The sequence below is a fragment of the Hemiscyllium ocellatum genome, chromosome 9 (genome assembly GCF_020745735.1).
Source record: "Hemiscyllium ocellatum isolate sHemOce1 chromosome 9, sHemOce1.pat.X.cur, whole genome shotgun sequence".
Lineage (NCBI taxonomy): Eukaryota > Metazoa > Chordata > Chondrichthyes > Orectolobiformes > Hemiscylliidae > Hemiscyllium > Hemiscyllium ocellatum.
The window spans coordinates 29,871,199-29,884,909 of NC_083409.1; the positions used below are offsets into that span (position 1 = coordinate 29,871,199).

The window sequence follows — 13,711 nt, forward strand, 5'->3', positions numbered from 1 at the left end:
GTGGGGAGGGGTGGGGGTGGGGCGCTCACTGTTAACTCTAGCTCGGTATTATATCTAAATCCTATTAAGGAGCGCCCGGGTTGAGGGTGGGACACTGTTTGGGAGAGGATATGGTGGAACGTTGGAAAGGTAGTAAGGCCCCCTGAGAACAAGGGGGAAGATCTCCATTCAAACATGTTTAATTTTTTTTTGTTCTTATTGTTTGGAAATAACTTCCTTTTTATCATACTGTTATGAGTGTATTAGAGAACCTTTTCTCTTATTTGAAGGATGTAAGCGACTCAACTATACACTCTGGATGATTGTGGATTAGTTGAATTTTGATGATTATATAGTTAAGATCTATTTTTATATTAATGTTTGTGCTTGAAAATTCTGCTTATTTTTGTAAATTTGTCAAAATGTTAAATTCCCAATAAAAATATCTATTAAAAAAAACAGTGAACACCCCACCCCCACCCACACCCACATCTAAATATATTTGGGAATATTAATACCATATATAACTATAAGATTACAATCTCAACATGTAATATTTAAATATAATACCACAAAATAACAGGGGAAAGAAAAACAACCCCGCTCCTAAAAACAGAAGTAAAATAGAATAAGGTAACCACCTCTCCCCATCAACATTAACCAAACGCCCCAACATATATATATATATATATATATATACACACACACACACATAGGGGGAAAGATAAGAAAAGATGAAGGGATGTAAACCAAAATAATGGGAAAGGCAGACCAGCGTCCACAATCTCTTACAGTTTATTTAAGAGAGTCCAAGAATTCCTTAGCCTTCTCCGGTGATCCGAAGTTATATATGGATCCTTCGTGGCTAAGGCGTAGCGTCACTGGATATTTAAGTCCCTTAAACGCTTCTTCGCCTCATCGAATGCCTTCCTCTTTCGGACCAAAGCTGGGGAGAAGTCCTGGAACAGCATGATCCTGGATCCTTTGTGGGTCATAGCTTGGGGATCTTTTCCCAGATTTCTTGAGGCTTCCAGGAGCATCTGCCTCTCCCTATAGCTCTGCAGCTGGAACAGGACCGGGCGTGGGCGCTGGGTTGAGCCGGGCCCACGTACTGTGACCCGGTAGGCCCATTCTACCCTTACCCGGCCTGATCCATTATGCAGATTTAAAAGTTGTGACAGCCAATGCTCTAAGAATGCTGTCAGCTGACCTCCCTCTTCCTGTTCGGGCAGGCCCAACAACCGAATATTTTTTCTACAACATCGATTTTCGAGGTCATCAATGTGGTTTTCTAGGTTCTGGACTCGATTCTCGAGAAAACGGATGTGATCGGCTGTTGATTTTATCCCAGTCTCTGAGGCTGCGGCCTTCGACTCCACCTCTCTGACTCGGCACTCCAATTCCTGAATGTCTCTGCCCTGCTTCTGCAGCTCGGCTGATTGAGTCTCGGCAGAGCAGAGAAGCACTTCGATAAAAGCATCAATCTTTGCCTCCCACCTGGCAAACATCTCCTCAAAGCTCATCTTCATTGGTAAATCTCCTGAAGTAGCTGAAGACACCTTTGTTGCAGATGAAGAGGGAGAGGGTGGGGGAGGGGTCCCTGCTTTCTTAGAGCCGCCTGTTCCCTTCCCTTTACTCATTTTCCAGCTAGTATTAGACTATTTAAATGTACTAATAGGTAACTATTTAAGGTTAACAACTATTATAAATGGTTGAGTGTGGTGGGGGTGGATAGCCCACTTTTCCCAAGTTTTGGGTAGAGCACTGTGGACTCAGTCTTGCTGGGTCGCCGCCATCTTGGATCCCCACTCGGAAACCCTAACCATAAACCTGCCCTTGCATCTGATACCAGGTTTTGAAGAACTGATTAGCAATATTTTAGTAGACCCTACCTAAAACCAGAATGGAAATCAGTATCTTTAACAGTAAGGTATGCTGCAGAGCCTTTGCAAAAATTAGAGGAAAAATGATTGTGGTAAAGTAAGTTCAATTTTTTTTTCACAACATCTAAGTATCCAAGGAAGTACAATCGGATCAAGATTCACACTTTGTCTCAAATATTCAAAATAGTTTGCAAACGAAACAACTTTTGTCTTTAGCTGATCAGCCACAATTTTAAGAAGTTACAGCAAGGTGGTATAAAACTTCAAAGACCATGATTAGAACCTATTGTCTGGAATGTCCTGAACCCGGGTTCAATTCCCGACTCAGGCGACTGACTGTGTGGAGTTTGCACGTTCTCCCCGTGTCTGCGTGAGTTTCCTCCGGGTGCTCCGGTTTCCTCCCACAGTCCAAAGATATGTGCGGGTCAGGTGAATCGGCCATGCTGAATTGCCCGTAGTGTTAGGTAAGGGGTAAATGTAGGGGTATGGGTGGGTTGCGCTTCGGTGGATCAGTGTGGACTTATTGGGCCAAAGGGCCTGTTTCCACACTGTAAGTAATCTAATCTAGTCCTAATGCTTAGGATAAACAGATTCCCCTGCTACTGTTTGGTATTACAAATACTTCTGAGTCCACAGATTCAGTTCTTTTTGACTGATATATCAGCATGTTGTGAGAGGACTACTGAAATTAAGCAAATAAAACTTTATGAACCAAAGCTCAGAGATTACACTTCCAGCCTGGGCCTCAGATTTCAGGGATAAATTACGAAATGTGGGATGATCTAGTGATGTGAAATATGTAGTGAGTATACCAGACAGTAGGGAAAACCAATGGATCATGTTTTAATTATTCATGTGACCAGATGAATGGTCAGGAGAGAAGGAATGTGTTTACAGTAGTAAAAGAAGTAGGAAGTGAATTAAACTTCAGAGCAATTAGGGAGTGACTGAGAAGTTGAAAATTGTAAAGTCGAACCTCCAATAATCAAATTGGAAAATGTAAAGGTGGTTAAGAAGTTGGATATAATATTTCTCAAAACATTGAGGTGACTTTTGAAAGCAGTTTTTCTTTTATTCATTCATGAGATATGGGCATCGCTGGCTAACATTACATTTATTACCCATCCCTAATAGCCAAGTGGGCATTTAACAGTCAATAGTATTGTTATGTGTCTGGAGTTACATGTTGACCAGAACAGGTAGGGACAGCAGATTTACTTCCCTAAAGGACATTACTGATGAGAAGGGGAGTCGGTGTTTCAGGTCGGAACCAGAGTCCTGTTGAAAAGTTCTGACCTGAAACATCAACTCCCTTTCTCCTCTGATGCTAACTGACCTGCTGTGTTTTATCCAGTTCCACTCTTTATCCACTCTCGACTCTCCAGCATCTGCAGTTCTCACTATCACCAAGTAACTAAATATTCAAGAATACACATCTTATCAAAAAGATGAACAGAGGGAACAAGGTTGCCTTGTTAGTAAGAAATTAAATTAAACTAAATTAAATGGATGAGAAGAACTGATATATGGTCTGAAGGCATGTGGGTAAAGTTGAGGAACCACAAAAAAAAGAGACCCGAATGGGAGCTATATACAGTCCCCCCTAGCAGTAGTCAGGATTGGGGGGCCAGAAAATAAATCAGAAGAGAGAAAAGGCCTGTAAGAAAGGCACATTATGATGAAATATAAGGGCAAGCTCGTTAGTAATATAAAAGAAGATTGCAGGAGTTTTTCTTACGTACATAAAAGGTAAGAGAGAGGCGAGAGTGAAAATTGGACTGCTGTAAAGTGTGAAGCAATAGTAATGGGGAACAAAGAAATGGGGGAAGCTTTACATCAGTTTTCACAATAGAGAAAACCAACAGTCTACCAAAACTTCGAGAGTCAGGGCAGAGGTGAGAGTAGTGGTCATTACTAAGGAAATGATGCTAGGGAAACTGAAAGGTCTGAAGGTGTATAAATCACCTGGATCATATGGACAGCACTACAGTTCTAAAAGTGATAGCTGAGGAGATTGGCGATGCATTGGTGGTGATGTTTCAGGTATTACTGGATTCAGGGAGAGTTCTAATGGCTAATGTTTAAGAAGTGAGGGAGGCAGAGATGGGAAGTTGTAGACTGTTCAGCCTGACCTCTTCATTGGTAAGATTTGAGAGTCTATTATTTGGAATGAGATTTGAGTATTTAGAACTGCATAGTAAAATAGTCAGCGCAGCTTCATCAAGGAAGGGTCACGCCTGACAAATATGTTCAAATCCTTTGAGGAGGTTATGACCAGGTTAGACTAAGGAGGGCCAGTGATTTGTTTGGATTTCTGGAAGGCCTTTGACAAGGTGCTGTCCAGAATACTGCTAAATGAAATAAGGGCCCATGGTGTTAGGAGCAAGGTACTGACATTGATAGAGGGTTGACAGACTGGCAGAGGACAGAGAGTGGAGATAAAGGGGTCTTTCTCAGGATGGCAGCTCTTGATTAGTGTAGTTCCGTGTGGATCACAATTATTCAATTTATACATTACTGATCTGGATGAAGAAACTGAGAGCATGGTTGCTAAGTTTGGAGGTGAATCAAAGGTGGCGAGGTGGGTCATTTGAGGCAGGAAGGCTGCAGAAAGACATGGAGAGGCTAGGAGTGGACAAAGAATTGGCAGATGGAATACAGTGTGGTAAAAGTGTGAGGTTGTGCACTTTGGTAGGAAGAATAGAGATGTCAACTATTTTCTAAATGAGGTGAGGCTTCAGAAATCTGAAGCACAAAGGGATTTATGAGTCCTAATTCCAGATTCTGTTAAGGGTTAACATGCAAGTTCAGTTGGCAGTTAGGAAAGCAAATGCAATGTTAACATTCATTTTGAGAGGGCTTGAATAAGAGCGGGGATCTATTTCTGAGGCTGTATGTAAGGCTCTGGTCAGAACTCATTTGGAATATTAGGGGCCCACATCTCAGGAAGGATGTAGTTAGAGGAGGTTCAGAAGACATTCACAAGAACGATCCTGGGAGTGATGGACTTGCCATATGAGGAACTGTTGAGGATTCTGAGTGTGTACTCATTGGAGTTTAGATGGATTAGAGGGCATCTCTTTGAAACTTACAGAATACTGGGACACCTGGATAGAGTGGATGTGGAGAACATAGTAGGAGGAACTAGGATGTGAGGGCACAGCCTCAGAGTGGAGAAGACCATTTCGAACTGAGATGCTGTGGAACTTTTTAAGCCAGAAGGTGGTGGACCTATTGAACTCATTGACAAGGCGGCTGTGGAGGTCAGGTCATTGAGTGTCTTTAAGACACACAGCTTCTTGATTAGGAAGGGGAACAAGCAGGATCGAATGCAGAGCAGACTCGATGGGCTAACTGGCCTAATTCTGCTCCTAATCTTATGGTCTGATATAAAGTCATGCGAGTCAAAATGAAAAATGCACCAGAAACCTTTTAAAGATTGAACACAACCAAATCGTCACAAAATATAATCAATCAAACCTGGAAAGAACATTTATAACACCAAACTGGTTGCAAAAAGCCAAGTAGGTGGCCCAAATACACATTTAAATAAGGGCTATCATGGATTTTCCAGTGTTTAAGACCCAGTAAAAGGTTTGTGGAATATAGACATGAGTAGATTATTTCAGAAATTCATTCAAACTTTCAGCTGTTTTGAGGCTCTACTGCTAAGCTTGTTGAAGAATGCTAATAAACTTGGAAAGACAGACGAGTGTCAGACTGCTTTTGACAGCTTGAAAACTGAACTGACTACCATACCAAATTATGCAAAATCATTTAAGCAATCTTTTGATACTAAAGATGAAGGCATTGTTTTATTACACAAAGATAAAATGGATATTGAAGGTCAGGGAGTCACTTTTCTAGATAGCCAATTCTTGCCATCTGAAATGCTTAACTCAGAAACATTCTTTGAATTTGGTGTTTGTTGTTTTGAAGTCTGCATATCCAGTAATTCTGCAGAAGCTGTTATTGACATTCCTAGCATTTAAATTTGTAGCAAAGTTTCATACCAAGAATCTGAGACTGTTTTTGAGTTTAGTTCGACAACACTACATGTGAAAATCATTTTTGTTGCATGAAGAGAATGTATCATACCTGATGCTTTATCAAGAACACTCATGGTGGTGAATAAATGCCAGGATCAAGTGGAGTTATGTAGAATTACATTTTTATGGGAAGTCCTTGTGAAATATTTGTAAATACATTTCACTAATAGCTTAAAACCTGTATAAGTAATAGAGAGAGAATGGTAAAGGCACATTGTAATAGAAAAGGGGGAAGCAAAAGCCTCGAGGTGTTATCACTCGCTGAGTTTCTGGAAGAGTCGTCTAATGTTCTGGGGACCCAAGTGCAAATCCCACCATGTCAGATGATGGACTTGGAATTTAATAAACATCTGAAATTAAGAGTCTAATGATCATGAAACCATTGAAGATTATCATTAAAAACTCATCTGGTTCACTGATGTCCTTTTAAGAAAGGAAATCACTTTCGAATTTAGCCTACATGTGACTCCAGTTTCACAGCAATTTCATTGACTCTTAACCGTAGGAAATTACATGTATCTAGATTGTGTGATTTGAAGTCCTCCAGTATTATTATTCGCCAAGGTCATTTTAACAATATTTTGTGCACAAACTTTCATCATTGTAATGGCTGTTACTATGCTGCCCAAGCTGCTTCTACAGATTGCCCATAAATCCTCAGGACTGTAGCTGTGGCTGTCTTTTAGTTTATAACAGTACATAACATCTCCAGTGCCTATCATTCAAAACTTTCAATTCTTACCCTTTCAGGACTTCCTTACAGATTTGGTAATGTCTGAAGTGGACCGATGTGGGGAACATGACGTTCTCCTCTTCAGGGAAAACACTTTGGCAACCAAAGCAATTGAGGAGTATTTGAAGCTTGTTGGTCAGAAGTACCTCCACGATGCCTTAGGTAATTATTGACTGTGCTGAATTGGCTGATGGATACTGATTAACTGAGTAAAAGATGTCCAATGTACTGCAATTAATATGTGATGAAGAAAGTATCATTTAAGATCTACAAGCTTTTGCATTTAATGCTACATACAAAACATCCCATCTTGTGACAGTTCTGTTAATGAGATGAGAACTAGCTAATTGGCCAACAATATGAAATGTAACCTTCTGAAGAATGCCAGAATTAACAGAGAGCTTTGTGCTTCATTTTGATTTTGCTGCATGTTTTGCATCTCATAAAGCAGGATTGTTGACTCTTCAATTCAATTAAAATCTGTTGGCTGTTAGCTGGATTTAATTCTGTCACTTTGTATGCCAATGGAGGTGCAACTGTCTTAATCATTATCTCAATGATCCATCGTTGAGTATTGTAGATCCTGATGTTTGGTGAATGAGAGGTCTGTCAAGAGAAGAGTTTGATCCTGTTTGAAAACACATGGTGTCACTATTTATTTTGGTTTTAAGAAATAATGCCCTTACCATCAGTGTTATCAATCATCTCCCATTTAACAAACTGAATTTTATTTTGTCTTGTCCATAAATACCTTACCAATTCATCTTGCTTCTGTCCTAATTCAGGAGAGTTCATAAAGGCACTATATGAATCAGATGAAAATTGTGAAGTGGACCAGAGTAAGTGTTCATCCAGTGAGCTACCAGAACATCAGAGTAACCTGAAAATGTGTTGTGAACTGGCATTCTGCAAAATCATCAACTCCTACTGGTAAGGGGCAGTCTGTAGCATAAACCTCAACTGAAAAATAAGTGTAATATTTTTGAAAAGCAAGTCTAATTTCCTAATCACAGGGGTATACAGGTGTTGTTCAGATACCACCATAATACAGTTACCATAAGGGATGATATTCAGTCTCTCTACACCATCCATATAGCGAGGTATGTGGATGGTGCAGTATGATCCTGTACAATTGCAATTGATTTTTAAATGCTTTTCTTTCTCCCCTACAATCCTACCCATGTAGCGGTCAATTATATGCTGGTCACTCTGTGTGAAATTTCTGATAAAAATCCTAACGTTGCATTCAGAAACTTGCACCTGTCCTCTTAACTTGTTTATTGTCTGCAAATACGGGGAAATATTCAACCAGGCATCCTCTCTGTGGAGAGGGAAATAAAATTAATATTTCAGGTCCATGACATTTTTTCAAAAGTGGAAAGATGTTGAGATTTAACAGGTTTCAAACAAGTCCATATTGATGGGAATGTGGGGAGGGAAAAAGAAAAGTAATAAGGTAGAAGACAGGAGGGATTAAATGACAAAAAGCTTATGGTGCAAGACAAAAGGAGATGGTACAAGCCAAATCATTAAGTAAAATGATACATCAAAAGACCGTGTAAAGATGATATTCTACGTCAACAGCTGCCTGGAAAATTGGGGACAAAAGGTTTATGTCTGAAATTGTTGAACTCTACGTTGAGTCTGAAAAGCTGAGAGTGCATGTTTGAAAGCTGAGGTACTGGTCCCTGAACTTCACTGAAACATTGCAGAGGGCCAAAGACAGAGAATTCAGAAAGAGGTGGAAAATTAAAAATGTCAGATAACCAGACGTTCAGGGTGACATTGCAATCCAAATGGATGTGTTCAACAAAGTGGTCACCCAGTCTTCATCTCCTCAAATAAAAGAGACCATATGTGGGGTGAGTCCTGAACCTGAGGACACAGCTTAAAAATAAGGGGTAGGCCATTTAGGACAGAGATGAGGAGAAACTTCTTCACCCAGAGAGTGGTGGCTGTTTGGAATGCTCTGCCCCAGAGGGCAGTGGAGGCCCAATCTCTGGATTCATTTAAGAAAGAGTTGGATAGAACTCTCAAGGATAGTGGAATCAAGGGTTATGGAGATAAGGCAGGAACAGGATACTGATTGAGGATGTCCAGCCATGATCATATTGAATGGTGGTGCAGGCTCGAAGGGCAGAATGGTCTACTCCTGCACCTATTGTCTATTGTCATACAATGAGCAAAATATTAAATTGAATGCACTCCAAATAAATCACTGTTTGACCTTCGAGTGGTTTGAGTATTTGGATGGTGGCAAGCATCCTATGCTCGTGTGGGAAGATACTTTGGGAAGGATAGGTTGCAGGATTGGAGTGAATAAGGACTAGACTATAGAATTGTAGAAGAAATGTTCCCATTGGAGCAAAAAGGGGAGGGTAAGTTGTGTTTAATGACAAATACTGAAGGATGAACCATTTGTTGTGGCAAACTCACTACTAGTTACCTTTAATTTGGCTACTTATTAAGTAATCTCACAGACAATAACATACTGAAAGAATGATTTAAACTTTATTACATGGAGTGAATGAAGTAAGACCCCTCAAGTTAACAAGTTAAGCCTCACAGCTCAATTTGGCTATTACTCAATTAAAAGTGGACTTGGCCGAAATTCCAACTAACTGTGTCTGTATCTGGAAGTGTCCAGGCTTCATCCTTACGCACTGTTGTTCTTCGAAGTTTTCTCTTGAATTGTTCTGGTGTTGAACAGTTTTCTGTCTTGCAAGTTTGTGGTGTGACATTATTAATGATTCAATAGATTCTTTCATTCCCCCCAGTATTAGCACTGCTGTCTCACAGCGCCTGAGACCCGGGTTCAATTCCCGACTCAGGCGACTGACTGCGTGGAGTTTGCACATTCTCCCCGTGTCTGCGTGGGTTTCTTCTGGGTGCTCCGGTTTCCTCCCACAGTCCAAAGATGTGCAGGCTAGGTGAATTGGCCATGCTAAATTGTCCATAGTGTTAGGTAAAGGGGTAAATGTAGGGGAATGGGTCTGGGTGGGTTGCGCTTCGGCGGGTCGGTGTGGACTTGTTGGGCTGAAGGGCCTGTTTTCACACTGTAAGTAATCTAATCTAATATTCATTACCCTTCTGGAAACTCCAGCCTGTAGCTTGCCACCGTATCAAAAGTTTCCTGTTCCTTGTCACATTCAGTTAGCTCTCTGTTAAAAACATAACTTTTCCTGCAATAACCCCTTTACTTCAGGACATTACTTCTGCAGGCAAACGTAATTGACGATTTCTCATGAAGGACCAGGTTATCAATCAGTTGTTATCCCTTTCTCCCAGGAAACAGCTTGTTTATCTGGTTTCTTCCCAAGGATGGTTAATTCACATATTTCTTTTACTTCCTTTATAACAGTTTCTCCTTACCCCTTTCATCTTGAGAAATAGTTTACTCCAGAAAGAGCTATTGCTGATTCTTTCAATCCATTAAGTTATTAAAGTTGTGAAGATTATTATATCACACATTGAATGAGTAGAAGATGAATCAATATTTTATGTTTCTTAAGATCATAAGAAATAGGAACAGTATTAGGCTGTTCAGCCCCTCAAGCCTGCCCGACTGTTCAAGATTATTATGGCTGATCTGAAATTCTTCTTGTCAACTTTCCTGCCTTTTCCTCACAATGTCTTAATTCCCTTACTGATCAAGTATCTATCTTTCTCCACCTTAAATATGCCACAAGAACTCTGTCCCTACAGCTCCATGTGACAAGAAGTTCAAAGACACTCACCATTGAGAGAAGAAATTCCTCCTTTTCTCAGAATAAAAGGGCGCCAATTTAAGACTAAGGCTATGCCTTCTGGTCTTAGACTTTCCAATGAGGAGAAACATTCAGCATTTACTCAGTTCTTTAAGAATCCTGTATGTTTCAATGAGATCACCTTTCATTCTTATAAACTCTAGTGAGTAGATTCCCAACCTGTTTAGTCTTTACTGATAAGACACTTCCGCCATATCAGGAAAACCATAGATCATCTTCGTGAAATATCTTTTATTATTTTGAAGCACTTTGGTTTGGCTGTAATTTAGCAGTGTTGAATTTAGACTACTTTCCAAGAATAACTACCATTTTTCTCCTTGTAAAGTAAGAATTCTACGGAAATCAGTAATTTTTGGAAGAGGGAGCCGTTGGTTTCTTGATATGTTACTAGAAGATAAACTCAGGTCAAATTACATACAGAAAAATAAAATATAAACTCCGGTTTCCTCCCACAATCCAAAGATGTGCCGGTTAGGTGAATTGGCCATTCTAAATCACCCATAGTTTTTAGGCATGTGTAGGTTAGGTGCAGTAGCCAGGGGTAACTGTAGAGAAATAGGGTAGGGGAATGGGTGAATTACTCTTCGGGGAGTCGATGTGGACTTGTTGGGCCAAGTGGTCTACTTCCACACTGTAGGAATTCTATGGTTCTGTGAAACACTGCAAATCTGAAGTACAAACAAAAAAAGTCATGAATAGCTGAAGAAGGAAGATAGCTTAGTGCTCTCAAACAATGAAGAAACAAAAACCATGTTAATAAGTTATGATGAGATGAGTTCCATTTATTCACCAATCTGATCTAATGGGAATTTATGAATCAAAGCCTGCATGGGCCAAGATCTGGCTGGTCTCTCACTTTTTTTACTTTTTTGCTTTCTTTCTAGTGTATTTCCGCGTGAGCTAAAAGAAGTATTTGCCTCATGGAAACAGCAATGTTTAAACCGTGGGAAACATGATATCAGCGAGCGCCTAATCAGTGCCTCACTTTTCCTGCGTTTCCTTTGCCCTGCCATTATGTCACCCAGTCTCTTTGGCCTGATGCAGGAGTACCCAGATGATCGAACATCTCGCACACTTACCCTCATTGCCAAAGTCATCCAGAATCTTGCCAATTTCACAAAGTATGTGATTCCTTTACTAATTACAACATGTCATTCTGTGTGTTTTTGTCTATTTTTGCTTCTGCACTCTGAGTAGTTGTTGACTTAAATGACAACTGTAGTGTATCAAGTTTATTGTCTTAAATTCTAGAGTCTAAGTTGATTTCAGAAAGTGAGTAATTATATTGGGGGCATCAGACTGCTTACGTATGACAAAATGGATATTGAAGAGATTATTGTAATGATAAACTGAAGTATATAAACTAAAGGGTGATTTCATCAGGTATGATGTTCTGATTGGGAGTACACATTGGATACTTAATTTCAATATTAGGGTGTAATTCATGCAGATCAAAGGAAAGATTGTTTGTCTCGCTTCAGAGGTTGAGGTTGTCACTTTATCCTGCAGGCCACACCAGCAACAAATACTTGAAACCCATCTGTCATGTCTCTCAGACTGCATTTTGTACTTTGATTTCTCCCATTGGTATCTGTAGATTTGGGAATAAAGAGGAATACATGGCGTTCATGAATGATTTTCTGGAACATGAGTGGAGTGGGATGAAACGTTTTCTGGTCGAAATTTCAAACCCAGACACCATTTCTAACACACCAGGGTTTGAAGGATATATTGACCTTGGACGTGAGCTCTCTGTTTTGCATTCACTACTCTGGGAGGTGGTGTCACAGCTTGACAAGGTATCTTTTAGTGTTTGAATTTTGAACTTTTTGTTAAGACGTTAATTGGGTAAGAGAATATCATTTATTAAAATCTGACGTTCTTATTTTTATAAATGGAATTTTTAAAACCTTGTATTTTAAAGAAATTTTAGAACATTGTCGAATTCACTGAAGTTGTATTGAGATTGAACTGTATTACTTCAGGATGTCAGGAAAATTCTGTGCATTGATATTATCCACCGATTGACAGAGAAGCAGATGAGTAGATTAGCTAAAGTATAGAAGTTTAGAAATCAAAAATACCATTCGAGAGACCACAACAGCAAAGGACGGACCATCTTGTCCTGGCAACAGTTGAAGGAGAAATTGAGTAAAAACAGAAGAAGATGAAGAAGGAAGAAAAGAATGACTGGGTGAATATCATTGAGATATGGGCTGAGGAAGGCTTGAAGGAAGTCAAAGATTATGCACTTGCAGTTGTCAGTCCCACTAAGGCTATGGTGAGAATGAAATAACCTTGTCAGATGGTGAAACCCCAACAGAGTAGCTTAGAATGCTGAGGACCTGAACTGAGCTGAATAAATATGAAAAGGCACAGACCTGATTGTTTCCCCATAGAGAAACAAAAATTGGAGATTTTTTATATCTTTAGAGAATTAGTAAACTTTGAAAGGTTTGTACTTTATCATAAATAAAAATTTTAAATCCCACTGAATGTTTGGTTTCACGTGTATGCAGACAATGTCCAATTCTATCTCACCACACCTCTTCCAAATCCTGTTGTTTAAATTATTTGGTTTAGTTAGCTGGCATCCAATGCTAGCTAAACTTTCTCCATTTAAATTAGAGAAGGCTGAAGCTATTGGTTTTGACTTCTGCTCCAAATTCCATTTCCTGACAACAACTCGATCTTTCCTCCGATTAGCTCCCTAGGACTAAATTGTTTGCTACCTTGGTGTTATACTTCCTTTTGGGATGAGCTCCAACTACATGTTCATGCCATCACTTCGACTATTGCCCATTTTTTTGCTTCCATAATTTTGCCCTATCTTGCTTCATTCGGTGTTGAAACTCTCCTTTGTACCTGCTAGCTCTAGATTTGAATATTCTATTTAAAATTTGATCTGCTTAAATCTTGAGATGGTTCAAAATTCTGCTGCCAGCATCTTAACTGCATCAAACATGTTTGCCTGTTACCCATGCTTGCTGACTTATTGTTTAAAATCCTCATTCTGTTTTTTGAATTCCTTCATAGCTTCACCCCTCTGTATCGTTGTAATCCCTGTCATCTCTCAACCTTTCGAGATATCTTCTTGTTTCTGGCCTCTTGAGCATCCTGATCTTAGTTGACCCACCATTGGTTGCCTAACCTTCAGTTGCCTCGGTGCTATACTTAGAATTCTTTCTCTACATGTTCTCAACTCTCAATCTTGCTTTCTTCCTTTATGACACTCAGTAAATTGTACCTTTTTGGTCAAGCTTTTAGATCATCTGATCCAGTATGTGGCTCCGTGTCATA

At 39.7% G+C, this 13,711-nt stretch overlaps 1 protein-coding gene across 5 annotated transcripts in view; it reads left to right on the forward strand.

Annotated features, from left to right (window-relative positions):
• rasal2 (RAS protein activator like 2) overlaps positions 1 to 13,711 on the forward strand; it is a 410,016-nt gene that overhangs the window by 368,278 nt on the left and 28,027 nt on the right. For all 5 annotated transcript variants that reach the window (XM_060830107.1, XM_060830105.1, XM_060830106.1 and 2 more), the window contains 4 exons: positions 6,662 to 6,806; positions 7,430 to 7,574; positions 11,296 to 11,532; positions 12,009 to 12,210. In XM_060830107.1, the coding sequence (XP_060686090.1) occupies positions 6,662 to 6,806; positions 7,430 to 7,574; positions 11,296 to 11,532; positions 12,009 to 12,210 (729 nt within the window). The remainder of the gene's footprint in view (positions 1 to 6,661; positions 6,807 to 7,429; positions 7,575 to 11,295; positions 11,533 to 12,008; positions 12,211 to 13,711) is intronic.